Raw genomic sequence first — 19345 nt, 5'->3', positions numbered from 1 at the left:
ACCATACAGGCAATCCCTTTCACCCAAGGAAGTCCACTGCTAGCTCAATTAGAGGCTGAAGAGCCCTGCTTATGTCACCACCTCTTGCTCATGCTTTGTACAAAGACATCTGAACAATTGGTTTCAACTTAAGAAATAGCATTTAAATATCAACATAAACATATGCTCAGAGGGGAAAAAAAGGTAAATTTTCAACAGGATCAAAATGTCTAAAAACCTATATTAGAGCAAATTACAAAGCAAAGAACCTTATCAAAATATTTGCAAGTCATCATTTTCTTTGTTCTTCATACTGAAGTCATATGAATTGCACAATGCAAGGTAAAATGGAAGAAATTTCTCGACTGAAGTCTAATTAAACTTGAGTCAGTAATTTATCATGCTTCCTATACATAGTAATGATTGTAGTTAACAATTAACTAGCATTACTTCAAATATTTATTTCATTTAAAATCACAATATCTACCCTGTTTCCCCAAAAATAAGACCTAGCTGGACTTATATAAGACCCGGTATTATATTATAATATATTATATTATATTATATTATATTATATTATATTATATTATTATATAAGACCCAATCTTATAGTAAAATAAGACCGGGTCTTATATTAATTTTTGCTCCAAAAGACACATTAGAGCAGATGGTCTGGCTAGGTTTTATTTTCGGGGAAACAGGGTAAGTACTGCATTTGAGATACTTAACAAGTTAAATGTTAAATGCCTTTTCTTTCAGGAAAAGAAAAAAAGATAGAATTAACTTCAGACTTGTATATTTTTCTTGAAGTGTTACATGACATACAATCAGCTAGAAAATATCAGTTGCGTCATAACAGACATTATTTTGACTTAATCATTATCATGAAGTAAAGTTTTATTGCACTTGCTTAACAGGATTATGACTAAATACTTACTTGTTCAGTGTGAGGTCAAGAATAAATTTGGCGCCGAAGGCTGCAATCTGGAAGCTTGCCTGGGCCAGATGGACAGCCTATGGATCCAAAAAGACAGAAAAAAAATCCTTAGCTTACTTTCTTGTCTTTAAAGCTGAATATATCAATATCAAGAATGATATTTAATAAGAACTTTTTTATGGATTGATTCACTTCTTTATGGATCCTTATGCAACAATTCATTTCTTTAAAAGAAGAGTAGGTGCATTGTCATGCCTTTAGTTGGAAGACCTAAATATCTGTGCAGCAAGAAACTAATAAAAGACAATGAATGAGGCCTTTAAAATGAACACATCATGATAAAAATCAAGAGTATATTCAGCTGGACTTACAAAGTGACCATGATGAATTATGCAAAAGTCTGACTAATTAAAGCTTGATTTCAGCCTATTTTGTGTACAAAGCTAACCAATTCTTTCTGCACACCTAAGTGAAAAACCATGTCAGCTCTCTGCTCGTCATCAGGAATTGGAACTTTCTCTAAGTGATGTGTCAGCAGAATGTGACAGTAAAATGGGACAACTTTCAACTTCAAAAGCACTTAGAACCACACACTTGTGCATAGTGAGAGTTTATGCCCCCCTTTAAAAGTCACACATTTACAAATATTGCCATTACTGCGCTTTAACTCAAAATACAAAGATAATCTCATCTAAACATAAATCATAGGTAGTAGGTGTTGAAGATTAGTATAGCTCACAGAAGCTTCTTGAATAATGTCAATTAACAAATCAATAAAGTTTTGTCAAAATGTTATCCAAGATAAAACTCTCCTTTGTCATCCTCTCAGGAAAGAAAAGGACAAGGATAGAGGATAGATGCAACATTCACAACCCGCTCCCCCTCCCTTGCTAACAAACATCCCTCCTCCAGACTTCATTCCTAAAACACAGTGGATGTTACAAATCATCAGTGAAGTGCTACATGCATAGCAACCAGACACTTTCCACTCCCATGTTCCCCTCAATACCACCCATGCTCCTCTTGGCCCTCCTCCATTATTGAAATCTACTCATTCTTCAAGGACAGCATAATTGCATTACTTTCCATGAAACTCTCCTTCACAAGCATGAATGAAAATGAACTCTTTGTCCTCAGGGCTTCAGGATAACTTTATTTGTTCCTCCCTCCACGGACATGGGGGCTTCCTATCCCATCCTGCATGGTGAGCTCCACAACTCACATCATAAGCGTCTTGCAAATAGTTGTAGATTAATGACCCTTCCCCAAAATACATGATCTTTCAACTAATTAACAAAATATTTATTGTCAAGACTTATTCTGTCATGCCAAACCTATAAAATACTATAAACCATGACTTCTACTTCTTATCAAGCACAACGGATGATCAGATAGTCACTCTATAATAATCAATAAATAAAATAAAAAAGGAAATTAACAAATACTAAGTTTTAAATACAAAATACTGAGAAGGCAACAGAATCCCGAACACCATGGGATCGCATGCCAAACCCCAAACAACCATGTGTGGAACAAGGTCACTGTACTTGATCTAGGTTTCTTGCATACAGACAACTACATGAGAAAGAAATGTCTGTCTGGTCCAATGTGGTCGCTATCATCTGCAAAAGAACCTCTCTCTCTCTAATGCAAATATCATATATAGTCTTTAAATTCATTCTGTGTCTTCAAGCATTAATTTTTGCATGAAGTTTTATATATTGATGAATTATTTGTACAAAAAGGACATTTTTTAGCTGAGTCCCAAAAGCCTTAAAAAAAAAAGCTTAATTCCTGAAAATAAGATAGTTCTAGTTTTTCTTTTTTTTTTTCTATTTTCTCTTAAGAATATTAAATAGTAGAAAAAGAGTTCATTAAGAGTACCATGGCCTAAAAAGTGCTGATAAACGTAGCTTCTTGAGCGTCTTTATAAATACTAAGAAAAACCTGACAGTGACCCAGTAAAAGGCTCATTTTACAGCAAATAAGCAATGAGACAAGTACAGACCCTGTTGCAAAATAAAATAGCATGGTGGTAACTGCTTACCCCATTTTATAGAATTTGATCACTGTTAAATAAGTTTATACCAAGTCAATATGACAAAATTCAGTTTAACAGAATTTAATATAGAGCTAGCAAAATAGTATTAATCTTGAGATTTTTGATTTTTCCTTTTTTTTTTTTTTTTTTCAGTTACTCATTCCACATACACGTGTTAAGTCCCACTCTGTCTACAAAGATGGCTGGGACACAGCCCATGCCCTCAAAGGAAGTGTCAGTCTCCAGGATGGCAGGGAAAGTTGCCAGCCTCAGTGTGACACAGGGGTCACAGAGACCAAGTCTTCGCTGACATGAAGAGATTTGAACAGTATTTCCAAAGATGACTAAGAATCCACTTTCTAGGAGAAGAAAAGACATTCAGGTCCTGGAGGAAAACATTGACAAAAATTGAGTAAAAAATAAACGTGGAAAAAATAAACCTTTTAATTTGTAAAAATGAGTATGGCCTATAGGAAAACAGCTTTTGGAGGACAAGTCAATGAATCTGAAAACGTGGGGTGGAGACTGTGGGGCTTTTTACGATGTGTTCAATGACATGTCTGATCACATATTCATACACGTGGCCAAGATAGCAAGCTTCCCTATAAATGTCCCCCCACTTAGCCCAGTACCTGGCCCATTATCATCACTGTCATCGCCATCGTCAATAACAACAATGATTCCAACATATTGACAGATTACTCTCCACAACTCAAACAATTACAACGCCGTTAACAGTATTCCTGTTTCTCCATAGAAGGGAAAAAAATCTAATTTTATTACCTTTATCAGTAAGAATGTTTTAACATTTAATTTATCTTAACGCTAAGAGGCAGCACATTTTCATACGTGCTGGTACAAGATTTCCTCCGGCATTCATCTTCCTTGCACATAACATAAAATGGAATTAGTATATTCATCTACTATACTTGCATCCATTTTAAGTAATTTCAATACAAGGGATGTATGTTATTTTTCCTATATTCTGTTTCTCTTCACATTGCTATACTTTCTGCATTTGTATACAGATTCTTCTGTACTTGACAAATGCTACTTTGCCCTGTCACTCTATTCTTTCTGCTCTGTCCTAGACATGATTAAAACAGCTTTTAACTTGTAAAATCTCTGTTATCCCATATCACTTGATCCTTTTTTCTTTAACAAAATACTGTAGTTTTGATCATTGTCAATTTTAAGTGTTTTCAAATCAGGTAAAATGAGTCCTCATTATTATTGTTTTACAAACTCCATTTTCAGATATTATTTATTTTCTACTTCATATTAACCTACCTCTTCCAAATGATACAAAAATTAGAAGAATGGCCAGGATGAGTAGAAAGTTTATAATACGCAGCCATATCACTTATGGTTTATTAACTATTGTAGAGTCAACTCACTGACCACCATCACCAACACCCGCTGAAATCCAAAGCCTACCCTGAGTATTGCTTTTCTTTTATAAAGAAGGAACTACACAGGGAGGTTTAGAAATGTGTTCAATAATACAAACTCAGACTGTAGGAATACTTCAGAGATGAGTTCATGAACACACAGAAGGTCGAAACGACTGATTTTCTCCTTCGAGATATCTGTTAAGTAGGCTTGATGACTAACAATTGTTTTTACAAGGACAGTCACTGTACTAGCTGTGGAAGAATGCAGGGTTTTATAGTCAAACAGCGTCATTTCACGATAAGAATAAGCACAGCCCTGGGTTCAGAATTACCACCCTGAAGGACTGACAACAGCTGCTCCCTGAGCATTTTGATATTTTTCTTTCAACTCAGAATCTGGCACAGGGAACTAACAGGAGCTCTATAAACAAAAACAACTGAACTCAATTATATACACAAAACTCCTTCACTGAAGAACAATTTACACATATAAACAATGTGCTTTTGTTGCTCTGTTTTTTTCCTTTGAGTAGATGGCACCTAACGGTATATTAAATACGTTTGGAAGACTGTCAGGGTCCTCAGCTAAAACTGGTTTTGCATCTTCGGAAGCAATGCTTTGGTATGAAGCAATCATATGCTTAGTTTTGTGTGAGGAACATTCCAAAAGCTCAAGAGACACAGTTTTATTTTCTTGGGACTTATACTCAGAACAGTTAACATTAATATAGACATGAAAGGAAGAAAAAAAAAGATGACTATCTACTTATAGAAATAAAAAGCCGGCATTTCCAGAATATAGATGTTTTCATGCAAAAATGTTTCACACATAATGAGTGTTCAATCAGTATTCTTTACTACTTGGAAAGGATTTGTGAGTTTACTATAGAGTGTGTACATAACTGGAACTGAATATGGGAAATGGAAGGTTTATACTTTCCCAGAATTTAGAAAATAGTATAAGACTGTATTTCATAATTCAGTAGAAAGTAACTTGAATTGATGTATCTAATCTATTAATCAGAACATCCTCTGAGCATGTATTTTAGTTTAGTATGCTCTATAATGCATATGGTTTGGGAAACAAGAAAATTTGGAAAGATTCCTTGCTCTTAAGACACACCTCACTTATTTAGGGAGATGCTGATTTAAGTTACAAAGGAAACATATCCAGAGTGGCATATCAATAAGATTAGAAAATGCTTTCAAATGGAGGCAGAAGCCCTGGAGTCTATAAGCAGGCCTGAGCAGACATTGGTGGGATGGTACAAGCTCTGCTTCCTAAAGAAGAGGGCTGTGGGCTTCCAGGAAAGAAGGTGCCACAGAGAACAAAATGCTGCAATTAAAATTAGAGGCAAGGATTAATAAAACTGTCTTCTGTACCAGAAGGAATCACGGAAAAAGCAAAACAGCTATATAGTTGAATACTAGTGAGACGGCAGGTAATTTTTTGTTTTTATTTGCCCCATTGCTATGATAACTTTGCTTAGTCTATGTTCATTAAAATATCAAAGATATATGTTGTGATTGTATGTGTTTGTGTGTCTGTGTATAAACTATAACCTTTTCAGGAAGTAGTTTTCTCTCCCTTTATCTTTTTTGCTTATGTGTTTTTTTCTCCTACTCTTAATTTTTCAATACACCCTTCATGAGTTTCTACTCTTCAAATATAGTGGAAAAAGAATCACAGAATCTCAAATACCATCTTCTTTTGAGAGTCAGGACATTTTATAATGTTTCAGAGAAGACGGATTTGAAAATTCAACTAAGAAGAAAGGAAGAGAATCAGCTAGGAGGAGGCTGCTTTGTTAAAATGAGTTGAGTTGTTGAAAGAGGCTTGCAACAACTTGGTTGCATAGTATGTTTTTCTCTTCATATAAATACAGCAGACACAGAATCCAGTGACCCAAATAATTAAAGTCTAATAAGAAATAAACTGTCAAGTTTAAATTGAAATAAGTTTGAGGAAAATACATCACTTTCTTTCCATCACATAGGCTTTCCTGTAAATGACTAATGTGGGTCTATCCTACAGCAGAAAAAACACAAAAGGTCAGCTTGTGGATCTTTGTTCTGTATAATGCAACAACTCAAATATGTGAATATATCTTAGGAGTTTTAAAGTCCAAAAGGAAACATCCATAGACCATTCTTAATTACAGTTGGTTCTAATTCCTATTCTAAATTTGCACATTGGTAATCACCAATGTGATCAAGTATATGATAAAAACAATAATGCCCTATATTCCTGTGTTTTAATTATCTCAATTACTCAGAATAATACAGCACCCCGTGAAGTTAATAGGGTAGACATTTTTATTACCTTTTCATTGAGAAAGAAAATTTTTCAAGGCACAGAAAGGTTAAATAATGTTTTTGTCCAAGGTCACACCGCAAAGGAAGAAAGATGAGGTGCTTGCTTCAGTTCAGTGCCAGAAAGTTCACGCCAGAAATCCTCAGACCTCCAAACCTCAATGTTCATTAAACATCGGTCATTAAAGTATCAATAAATAATAGCTTACCAACAGGAATTCAATGATTTTGGAAAGAGGGGGTAAAGTAGAAGGCGAAAGGAAAAAAAGAAAAAATTTACATTAACATTTTAGCAGTCAGCTCCACCTTAAAAGTTCTCTCCCAATATAGCTAGTTATCTTCTAGAAAATCCAATGTGCATTTGTACTCTGCAAAATTTGCAAATTTTATATTTTTTATTGCTAATTACCATTAGGTATTGTGCTTTGACCTTGTTCAAGTTGTCGTGTCTTTAAAATAATATGAATCATTTTCCTGAAAAATGGAACAGCTGCAATGTTACATGAAGGCAATTTTGCAAATTAAGGTAATTTGCTGAACATTCTTCCCAAGATGCACTTAAATAGGTAGCGTGGGGGAGAGAATATCATGTCTCCTTCCAGCAGGTTCCAATTCACAGGATTATTGGTTAACCCATTAACAAACTGGCACTGAATCCCTACCTTGTGTGACATACTGTGGCAAATATAAAGATATAGAAAATTAGTATTTATTTCAAAAAGTCTATAATGTGGTTAGGGAAATAAGATGAGAAAACACAAAGAGTAAGAAATACAATACTTTGATTCAATAATAATAATAAATATTATTTGTAAATATGCCACATATAATGTAAGCACAATTAATTACCCAATTTAATATGAAGTGTATGGTCTGTGTAACGAGTGCATTTAAATTTGAAGAACGAGAATGCTGAAGGCTGGAGAGAGCTAGGAAAAGCTTCCTGGAGAAGTCTTTCTCAACATTTAAAGATAGAATTCAGATATCTCTAGGGCTGATTGAATAGGATGAAATTTCCAAGTGTTTCTAAGTGTTTGCTAATAAATAGAGACTTAAGAAACATGCTTTTAGAGTAAAACACAGGATGCTGTCTATTCTGGAGCATTAACTACAGTTTGGATTGTGGTGAGAATTAAAACATGGCAGTTTATTATAAAATCATGCATTTCATGAGCTCAATAAGGCATGTAAACACATACAAGAAGCCCAGAAAATACTAATGTATTTTGTTGATCAAACTATGGTGCAGCCTTAAACTAAAAGCTGAAGTCCCAGCCTTGCAGATATTATAGATACAACCCCAAACATCAGCGAAGCACACTCTTCTCACAGGCCCCTGACAGATCAGTATCTGCCAGGGAAGCAAGGAGGTCATTGTTTGACCTTGTTCTCGGTGCCAACCGTGGCAGAAAGATAGAACTCCTACTCTGAAAGAACTCTGGCCAACATTCAATTATCCAACCTGATGATACAGAAAAAAGGATAGCATGTTGAATGTTAACTTCTGACCAAATCTTTTACAGGAGCTTTTTTCTAAATAAACCAATTTTAAAGTAACAACGGTTTCATTGTCCTCCCTTTTCTTACCTACCCTCAGTTTGAGGTGCTCTCAAAGTTTGATACAGAAAAAAGATAGACACTGCAGAGAAAGAAGAAAAATAGGCATTAATAATCCAAACAGATAGTCCAATGAATAAATCATGAGTTACAGTACTAAAAATTTATTTTTAAAATTCCTCATAGCCAGCCAAAGAAGAGAAGCTACATCTAATATTACTTGAACTTGGCGGGGGGAATCTTTTTAGCCCTAAAGGGTTGCACTAAGATCTTCCTTAGTGATCATTTAGCATCTCTGAACTCTGTAATAATGCACTTTCATTGACAAATCATCTTTGGAAATTTACATGAACTGTCTTCTATAAATTTACCCCTAGTGATTAATATTTGCTGGATATTAAACAGACAATGCCAACTCAAAAGAGAGATGAAATCATAAGCCTTCCGATCTCTTGCTATTTGAAAATGGATAAAGCATTAGAAGTATCACTACAGCTCTATTATTTAGCTTTCATATATTTTCCGAAGGATGAGTAAAAATACAACTATGACAACAGTTGCCATGGAAGCAGTTTCTTTCTGCTCCCTTCCTGAATAGTAACATTTCATTTGATGCATTCATCTAGTGGCTGAGGTGTGATTCACCTTGTTCTTTTTCCCCATCAATTCCTACATCACCACAGCGCATAACTCCAAGGAGTGCTTCTCTCTGTTGACACTTTTGTCATAAAGAACCTATTTTTTAAATTTCTAGCCAAAATTATTGAATACCCACTAAATAATTTAAATAGAAGAATAGAAGAAGTAGGGTATAAGTTTTGGAAAGCAAAAGACACCAAGCTCCATGCTTCACGTCTGTGACTCATTGAACGTTTTTTAATTTGCTTATATAATGTTAATGCTGCCCTGCAAGAAGAAAACCTCCAGAATGCAGCACTCCTTGAGGGGACTCCACTCACATACCTATCTACAGCAAAAGAAGGTTCTTTAATTTGGATTTGTATGATGACCATATAAGAGTTAGTCAAGAATAAATGAGTCTGAAATACAAAATGAAATTTATGAACCTTGTTATATCCAGCAAACCATAAATGCTGTAGAGTAAATTTAAATTAATTTCCAGGTCTCTCTCCCTCACTAAGAAACTACTGACTATGGACAACCAAGGGAGACGAAGCAGATCTGTGTAGGCCAGATCTCTCTTCGCTTGAGATATCTTGATTCTACTGATTTTCTTTGGTGGGTCTCACACTCTCTTGCCCAGAGCTGATTTGCATTGGGACCTCTAAACCAGCACTGTTATTTCTATTTGAAGAAATTTTTCAGGCTTTGCTTATGAGTTCACCATAAATACAGAGCTGTTTGACAACCATACTCCTAAGAGGTCTTTGCTTTCCTAATCTACCCTATTCAAGATGTGTGTCACAGGTTAAGGTGGAGACCTCTTTTGCTCTGCTTACAGCTATGGATTAGAGAGAGTCTGAGTTTTCTGGTTCTTAGCCGTGTCTGGCTCAGTCCTTTGCTCTGAATTCTGACCTTAGCTATGACCATGGATAGGTTGCATTCTGCCCATTTGGATGGAAAGAACAACTTTCAAACAGGTGGGGGGCAAAGCAAAAATGGATTTCCCCATTTTACAAATATGCAGGTGCCCAGAGACTCTCTGAGGAACACTATTAAGGCCTGTTCCTAGACACAGAGGTTCACGATTGCCGTGTATCACAATTTTACTCAAAACAAATTTCATGTGTGCTACACATACTTTACTCAAAGCTAGATGTGGAAAAACTAATATTGATATGACCTCATTTTCTCTAACATTCAGCCTCCATAGAATTCTGCAAAATGCCAACCACTCAGTCTGCAGCCACACAATCTTCAAAACTAACATTTAGAATATTGACTATTACACAGAATATCTTGCCTATTTTAGTAAGCAAATGATAGATTCACCATGTCTACAGAATATTTTAGGTTCATTAAAACTCCATTTCTGTTTCTAAATGAGAACCCAGAAATTCTTCATGGAACCACGAAGACATATAAAACTAAAAATAGTACTTTGGAATACATCTATTTCCTCAGATTATATGCTACCTCATTAGCTTCTACATCATATATGAAATCATTTACTCATTCAACAAATAATTATTGTCTACCATGTTTTAAGCATAGGTCCTGATTTTCTGGAGTTTGCATCCCAGTGTGTGTTTGGGGAACAGGGCAAGTAACACAATCAACAAATAAATTTAAAGCAAGATAGATGGTGATAAATGCCATAGGTAAAAAAGAATAAAGTAGGTAAGAGGCAAAGGGAGCTAGGGAGTGTATCCTATGGAGAGATGACAATATTAAATAGGGTGGACAGAGAAGAGCTCTGAAAAGATGATATCTGAGCAAAGATTGGGAGGGAAGGAACAAGCCACATGGATACCTAGGGAAAGAGAATTCCAGGCAGAGGGAACAGCTGGTTGCAAAAGTCCTGAGGCAGAAGCATGCTTGGTATGTTAAAAAACAGCAATAGGGCCAGTTTGAGTGAGAGGAGAGAGTCAAGGGAAGTGTCCTAGGCAATGAAGTTAGAGAAGCAACGAGGGCTCAACTGCGTAAGACCATGTAGGCCACTATAAGAACTTTAACTTTTACTCCTAATAAAATAAAAAGTCGCTGAAGGTTTTGAGCTGTAGAGTGATTATGATCTGCCTTCCATTTTTTCAAAGTTCACTCAGGCCATTGTATTGACATTAGAGTACAGATGGAAAGGCGGGGGGGGGGGGGGGTGGCAAGGAAGAAAACAGAGCATCCAGTGAAGAGGCTGTTGCAATAATTCAGGTATAAATTAATGATGGGTTGGAATTCACAGTAGAGTGAATGAGAAGTGATCAGATTCGGGGTAGATAGTGAAAGCTGAGTCAACAGGAGTTGCTTACAGATTAGATATGGTTATACATGAAATAGAAGAGACAAGGAAAACTCCAGAATTTTGGGCCTAAATAACCAGAAGGTGCCAGCAATGTACTGAGATGGGGAACACTGCAGGAAGAGACGGTAATGGGAATATAGGACTTTTGTTTGGGATCTATTAAGTTGGATATGCACATTCTATATCCAAGTGGAGATGTGGAATAGGCAGTTAAATATAAGGCAGATATAGGTATATCTTTTAATTGAAGTTTACTGAGTGACTAAGTGAATTAAGAAATAATGAACGAGTAAGTGAATGATTAAGCATATGAATGAATGAGTGAATAAATGAATGAATATTAAAGTACAAAAGAATTCTAGTAAAAGAGCTAAAGAGGAGAGTATAATTCAAATTCAGAAGATAACTTATTGCCTGAAATAGCTATAGCTTAAATGAGAAACTAAGATAACTGAGGAAGGAAAACTGTGGAAGTCAGTACAAAATAACCTACTCACTGGATTTTAAAATAACATTTTCAATTAAAACAGTGTTACTTCGGAACCCAAGAAGTACATTATGCACTACAAACTCCCCCAAAAGAATTCAAGTCCAAAAGCATTATTTTCATATGTCATGTATATATGCATTAAAATTACAGAGGAATGCTCAGCAAATGATGATGTTAGTTCTCTAACAAACCACATGAGTTATATGCATGAATGTATATACCGGGGGTGCCAAAAATATGTATACAAGTGACACTTTGGTCAACATTGCTCAAGTAGTAGTTCACTGTAATCAGAAGTGTCTGGACGCTGATGGTGACCACTCTGAGCACCTCTTGTAATTGCAGAAGTCAAACGTGACTTGTATTCATCTTTTGTTATCAGTATATATTGAGTATTACAATTTTAATACAGTTTTCCTTTCTTAAAATGTGTATACATTTCTTTGGCACCCTCTGTACATTAAATATTCCTAAGAAATAACACAAGGTTTATCTTTGATTTCCCAAAAGTCCATTTCCATATTCTGGAAGTCATGCTATGTTAACTGCATTTAATATTACAAACTTGTCACTACTTTTAAGAATACAGTGTCATAAATCTCATTTTAGGAATTTTTAAGAAGTATTCACTTACTGATTTTAATTTACTAACTTCATCTAGCATCTTAGGGGCCTGATATTAAGTCATAGAAACTAAGATATATTTAACATCCTATCAAATGATAGATTTACATAGTAAGTTTCTCAAAATCTCTAATTTAGTAATTAGAGTTTGTATTGCAAAATGTAGGAATAAAACAATTCGAGAGAATTGTACAAATCTCTTCTTACAGCTTTTCCTTGGGCTACTACTTAAGTTAGCAAATAACAAGAAGGTGACTTTTCTTCAATATTTTTTTTAAGTCACTATGCTATCTCAATAATGCCAAAAAGTAAGAAAGAAACAAAGCAACTCTTACAATTTTATTCGATTTGAATTATAGTTATTTCTGGTGATTTTTTTTTTACCTGAAATAAAATATATCATGGCAGTATTTAATTAGTTATGACTAGAGAGGACATGATGTTAGAATGTGATAAATAGTCCAAAATAAAAACTGCTTATAGAATATGAAATTTTTTCCAAACACACAAGACTATAATAAATTGAACACTGTTTTACCTTAGCAAAAAAAAAACAGAAAAAGCCATTTAAATTAGGACTTCAGGCAAACTCTTTTCTTTTTGCCTTCCATTCCCATTACCATTAAATTAGCCAGTTTCTCACAAATTAAAAATTATAGAATCTGCAAGAATATTGCAGTACTTATGTGAGCACAGCAAAAGATGAAGTCTACTGGCTCAGTTCCTAATCAGATTTATGTAAGAAACAGTATATACGTTAAGGGACAGAAAGATCATAATTTCCATTTTCCTAACCTATAGGTTTACAAGCTCTATAATGGGTTTTCTCAACCTCAGCACCACTGACATTTTAGGCTGCGTTCATCTCTGATTTGGTGGTGGGGAAGGGCTGTCGTGTACACTACGCTTGGCAGTCTCCCTGGCCTCTACCCACTAGATGCCAGAAGCAGCCAATCCCCAGTAAGACAACCAAAAATATCCCCCGATATTGCCAAATGTCCCTGGTTGAGAACCCTTGATCTATGCAAGAGATATATGAATTTATATAGATTCCTCTAGATGTGTTGACTTTACACAAAATTGAACCTTAATTTCACAGCTCACTTTCGGCTGTCACCAAAGTCCTTTGAAATGAAACAGCAGGAAGCAACTGTAAGGACAGGAAAGAGGAGTTGGGTTCTTTCAAGAGTTAAATGTTATCCACCTGATAAAAAGCAAATTGTTAAATTTTATATCCAGGGAAATCCCCCCAATTAAACTCTAGATTTAAATCTGTTAAATGAGCTCACATGTATTCTTCAAAAAATAATAAAGAAACGCTGCAACTATCTACACAGTCCAGATGCTTAATTTTGCTTTGCTTTTCCTCCCAAAATGGCAGCTTCTTATTATCGTTTGAAATGTCATTTGATGACTCAAAAGAAAACAACTGTAATTTAAACAGCAAGAAATGAGGGCGAATAACTCTGTATGTGGCCTCAGTTTGGAAGTTACTAAGCTGTCCTTCCATAATTAATGTAATATGCTTTCTCATTGGGTATAAAACCCCAGGTCTCTAAATACCATTTCTATGCTGGTGGCTCCCACATTTCCATTTCATCCCAATCTGCCGCTGAGACCACAGCCAACTCACTCATCAACATATCCCCATGGATGACCAACAGTCCCCCTGAAGGGAACAGGTTCAGTTTCCTCTTAGCCTTCTTCTAAACTTTCCTCCCCAGCCTTTCCCATGTTGGGAAATAGTAGCACTATTCCCCAGGAAAACGCCTTACAATCATTCTTGACTCCTGTATTTATTTCCAATTACTGCTGCAACCAATTTCAATCACTTTGTGAGTTAAAACAACACAAATTATTATCTCACATTTCTGGAGTTCAAAAAACCAAAATCAAACTCTAGAATCAAGTTAAAGGTGTGGGCAGAGCAGGTTCCTTCTGGGGCCTTCATGGGAGAATCAGTTTCCTTATCTTTCCCAGCTTCTAGAGGCTGCCTGCATTCGTTGGCTCATGGGTCCTTCTTTACATCACTCCAACCTCTGCTTCAATCATAACATCTTCTCTGACTCTGACAAGGACCCTAGTGATTACATCGGGTCCACCCAGATATTCCAGGACAACCTCCCCACCTCAAGATCCTTAACTTAATCACATCTACCAAGTCTCTTTTGCCACATGCAATACTGTGATTTGTAAGAAAGATTTACACTTGGTCATTCAGATACCCACAACACATTTCTCATATATTTCACAGCTCCCAAAGCCCTTGGAATTTTCTGAGCAATAAAAGCAATGGGCGCATCTTTTGTCACATTTGTTTTCTTTCCCTCAGTTTCTGAAATCACTTCATAAAGGGGAAGTGGGTGTCTTATTATTCATAACAAGCCCCTTTCCACCACAACTGGGTTTATGTTGATGAGATGACTTTTGGAAAGTACCTAAGGATGGGAGCTGGTTGGCAGGGGAACCAGCAACAAACAAAGGGTTGGAATTTTCAGTCCCACCCACTGGCCTCCCTGGAAGGGAAAGAGGCTCAAGTTTCAATCAGCTACCAGTGGTCAGTTTCGTCAGTCATGCCTCCATAATGAAGCCTCTGTAAAAGCCCAAAAGGAGGGGGTTCAGAGAGATTCTGGGGTGGTGAACATGTGGAGAGCTGAAGAGAATGGTGGGCCTGGAGAGGGCGTGGAAGCTCCGCACCCTTTCCACATACCTTGTCCTATGTTTTTCTTTTTCCATCTCGTTGTTCCTGAGTTATATCCTTTTATAATAAACAGATAATCTAGTAAATAAATATTTCTCTGAGTTCTGTAAGCTACTCTAGCAAATTAATCAAACCTGAGCAGGGGGTCCTAGGAGCCTCTTATTTATAGCCAGTCAGTCAGAAGGACAGGTAACAGCCTGCACTTGTGACTGGTGTCTGAAGTGGGGAGCGGAGGGATGGCTCTACAGGACTGATCCCCTTAACCTGTGGGACCTGACGCGATCTCCAGGTAAATAGTGTCAGAATTAAGTTGAATTATCGGACACTGCTAGTGTCCCCAGAATTGTTTGTTGGTGTGGGAACCCCCCTCCACAGTAGAATTTGGTGATCAGAAAATACGACTTAAGATTAACATAGTCACAGGTTATAGGCATTAGGACGTGAACATCTTTGCGGAGGGGGGCTCATTATTCTGTCTATCGCAACTCCTCTCCTTTTCTGGCCCACCCAGCCCCCAAATCATCAACAATGTGAAGGCTCTACCTCTAAAATACATCCCAAATCAACTACTTCCCTGTAATTCCTTCACTACCAGACTCTGCCCTAGACACCTGCCAGAGCCTCCTAACTGGTCTCCTTGCTGCCACTCTTGCCCTTCTACAGTCCACGTTATATAAAGTTGCCACGTTCTATAACGCTGATCTTTTTAAAATATAAATCAGATGTTATTTCCTTGTTTACAACCAACCAGTGGTTTCCCATTATAACCAAAACAAAACCCTAATATGAAGGAGCCCTTCATCCTCTGGCCCTTGACCTTTAAAAAAATAATAGAGAAGGAAATATACAATTTTTTTCCTCCACAAAATTTCTTTCCATCCCTCACCATCAACCTTCCGAGGCCTTGCACACTACGCAAGAACTCTTAGCAACTCATTAAAGGGAGGTACTTGTGTTTTGGCTGTCCTTCCTGGTCTCCAATTTTACTTCTCTCTCCAGAGGCAAAAGACAGCAACTTACCACATAATTCTAACCCAAAGCTCTCCCTCTCCACATCCATTTGACTCTAAAATTCCTACTAAAACTACCACAAGTTTTAAAATATGTAAGAAAAAAATCAGGAGGTAGGAAAAGAAAGGAAAAAGCACAACATAGTGTGATAGATTCTTCACATTTCATAGCAGGCAGACAAAAGATATTATCTTAGGTTGATGGATCTAAAAATAGGGCAGAAATAAATTATTTAATGTAAAAAGAACTAAAAATAAATATTTAACAGCCTTTGGGGAGTGATGGAAGACTTTTACTTTTTATTTTAGTCCTTTATGAACTCTGAATTCTTAGATCATGTAAATAAATATAGTAATTTTATACATTTTACACTAATTTTACACTTAAGAGTATGCATGTTTATATATGCAAATTGGCCGTCCAGTTTTTCACCTGTTGTAACATTTCTTCCCTCAGGACTCCCAACACTGTTCTTTGGAATTCCCCCACCAGAAATTACCCGGCCAAGAATTTCTTGGTGATAAATGTGCGGATACCAGAAACCCACCAACAGCCTCTCTGCGGAACATTGTTCCTTAGGCTCTCTCCTCTGTCTCTATTTTTCAAAAACTCTTTCCTCACTGAATCACCACCTCAGATCAACTACTTCTGGAGCCAGCTACTCTTCTCCCTTTCAGATAATAAGAGTCCACACTTTATAATTCATACTCTTCTTCCAACATGCCAGAATCTCAGGGAAGCAGCTACTCTACAAACAATAATGTACAATCCCTAACTCAACCACTTATATCCAATCCATATTTTTTTCACCTCTGATGAATACCCAGTTAATTCTTATTGGAGGATATTTCACAGAATTTTAGAGCCACAAGGGATTCTAGAGGAATCCCTTACCCACATCAAAGTTACCAGAGATATAAAAATGCAAACCACTGGACCCCATACAGGCCTACAAACTCAAGTTGTTTTCAACAACCTCCCCAGGGAGTTCCAATGCACACAAAAGTTTGAGATTCACCAAATCAACCCAATCTCCTTATTTTTAAAAAGAGGAAAGTTAAATTTAGAGAGGTAAGTAATTTGCCCAAAATTGCCCACCAAATATGCAGCCAATTAATTATTCTACTCATTCATATTCTGGTATCCATTTAAAGGAAACTGTGAGATAAAACATGCAAAAGTATAAGAAATAAACTACCTCGACATAATAAAGTCCATATAAGAAAAAAACCACAGCTAACACCATAGTCAATGAAGAAAAACTGAAAGCTTTTCTTCTAAGATTATGAACAAAACAAAAATGCCCACTTTTATCACTTCTATTCATCATAGTACTGGAAGTCCTAGTCAGAGCAATTAGGCAAGAAAAAGAAAGGCAATGCAAACTAGAAAGAAAGACACAAATTATCACTGTTTATAGATGCATAATCTTATATGTAGAAACCCTAAAGATTCCACCAAAAAGAAAACTATTGGAACTAATAAATGAATTCAGCAATGTTGCAGGATACAAAATCGAAACACAAAAATTAGTTTTGTTTTTATACACTAACAATACAAAATCCTAAAAGGAAATGAAGAAAACTATTTCATTTACAATAGCATGAAAAAGAATAAATACTTAGGAATAAACTTAACCAAGGAGGTAAAAGACTTGGACACTGAAAACTATAAAACATTGATAAAAGAAATTAAATAAAACACAAATAAATGGAAAAACATCCTGTGCTTATGGATTGTAAGACTTAATATTGTTAAGATGTCAATACTACCCAAAGCAATCTACAGATTCAGTGCAATCCCAACATTTTTTGCAGAAATTAAAAAATCCATCTAAAATTCATATGGAATCTCAAAGGACCCTGAATAGCCAAAATAATTTTAAGAACAAAGCTGGAGGTCTCACACTTCCTGATTTCAAAACTTACTACCAAGCTACTATAATCAAAACAGTGTGGTACTGACATAACATATAGACCAATAGACTAAAAAACCTGGAAATAAACCCTCACATACATAGTCAATGAATTTTGAGAAGGGTGCCAAGACCATTCAGTGGGGAAAAGGACAGTCTTTTCAACAAATGGTCACAGGAAAATGGATATCTACATACAAAAAAAAAAAAATGAAGTTGGACCTTTAACTTACACCATATACAAAACTTAACTAAAATTAATCAAAGGCCTAAACATGAGAGCTAAAACTATAAAACACTTAGATGGACATATAGGAGAAAAGCTTAATGACATTATATTTGGCAATGACTTTTTGCATATAACACCAAAAGCATAGGCAACAAAAGAAAAATAAATAAGCTAAACTTCATCAAAATTAAAAACTTTTGTGTATCAAAATACACTATTAACAAAGTAAAAAAAGAAATCAAGCCACCCAATTAAAAAATGATCAAAGGATTGACATTTCTCCAAAGAACAAACACAAATGGCCAATAAAAAAATGAAAAGGTGCTCAGCATGACTAATCATCAGAAAAATGCAAATCAAATCCAAGATGAGATACCACTTCGCATCCGTTGGGATGGCTGTTATCAAAAAAAAGAAACACAGAAAATGAGTGTTAACATGAATGTGGAGAAACTCTAAGTTTTGGGCATTGCTGGTGGGAATGTAAAATAATGCAGCTCCTGGGGAAAATTTTATGGTGATTCCTCAAAAAATTAAAAATAGAATTACCATATGATCCAGCAATTCTACTTCTGGGTATATACCCAAAAGAACTGAAAGCATAGACTCAAACAGATATTTGTGCATCCACGCTCATAGCAGCATTATTCACATTGGCAAAAGGTAGAAAAGTCCAAGTATCCATCAAAATGTGGTCTATATGTACAATGGAATATTATTCAGCCTTAAAAAAGAAGGAAACTTTGACTCATGCTACAACATAGATAAACCTTGAAGACATTACACTTAGTGAAATAAGCCAGTCACAAAAGGAACAAAACTATACAATTCTACTTATATGAAATATCTAGGATAGTCAAATTCACAGAGACAGAAAGTAGAATGGTAGTTGCCAGCAGCTGGGGAGAGGGGAAAATGGAAATCAGTATTTAATGAGTACAGACATTCAGTAGTATAAGATGAAAATGTTCTAGAGATGGATAGTGGTGATGGTTACACAACAATGTGAATATACTTAATGCCACAGAAATGTATACTTAAAAGGTTAAAGTGGTAAATTTTATGTTATGTATATTTTACCATAATAAAAAAAAATTGTTTTAAACATGCAAAAATTGAACTACTCATCTTTTTCTTACGTGGTAATGTCTCTTGGTTTTATTCATCCAACCATTAGCAAATCTCAGCTTCCAGCAACTCTCCCGTCAGTACCTTCTTTTCAGAACCTCGGCTT

General features: G+C 35.8%; 1 protein-coding gene across 4 annotated transcripts in view; it reads right to left on the bottom strand.

Moving 5' to 3' along the window:
* ADAM23 (ADAM metallopeptidase domain 23) overlaps positions 1-19345 on the bottom strand; it is a 154229-nt gene that overhangs the window by 120254 nt on the left and 14630 nt on the right. For all 4 annotated transcript variants that reach the window (XM_019726899.2, XM_074340983.1, XM_019726901.2 and 1 more), the window contains exon 3: positions 917-993. In XM_019726899.2, coding sequence (XP_019582458.2) covers positions 917-993 — 77 coding nt within the window. The remainder of the gene's footprint in view (positions 1-916; positions 994-19345) is intronic.

This window comes from Rhinolophus sinicus, linkage group LG01 (assembly GCF_036562045.2).
Source record: "Rhinolophus sinicus isolate RSC01 linkage group LG01, ASM3656204v1, whole genome shotgun sequence".
NCBI lineage: Eukaryota > Metazoa > Chordata > Mammalia > Chiroptera > Rhinolophidae > Rhinolophus > Rhinolophus sinicus.
This window is presented reverse-complemented; position numbering and strand designations above follow the sequence as displayed.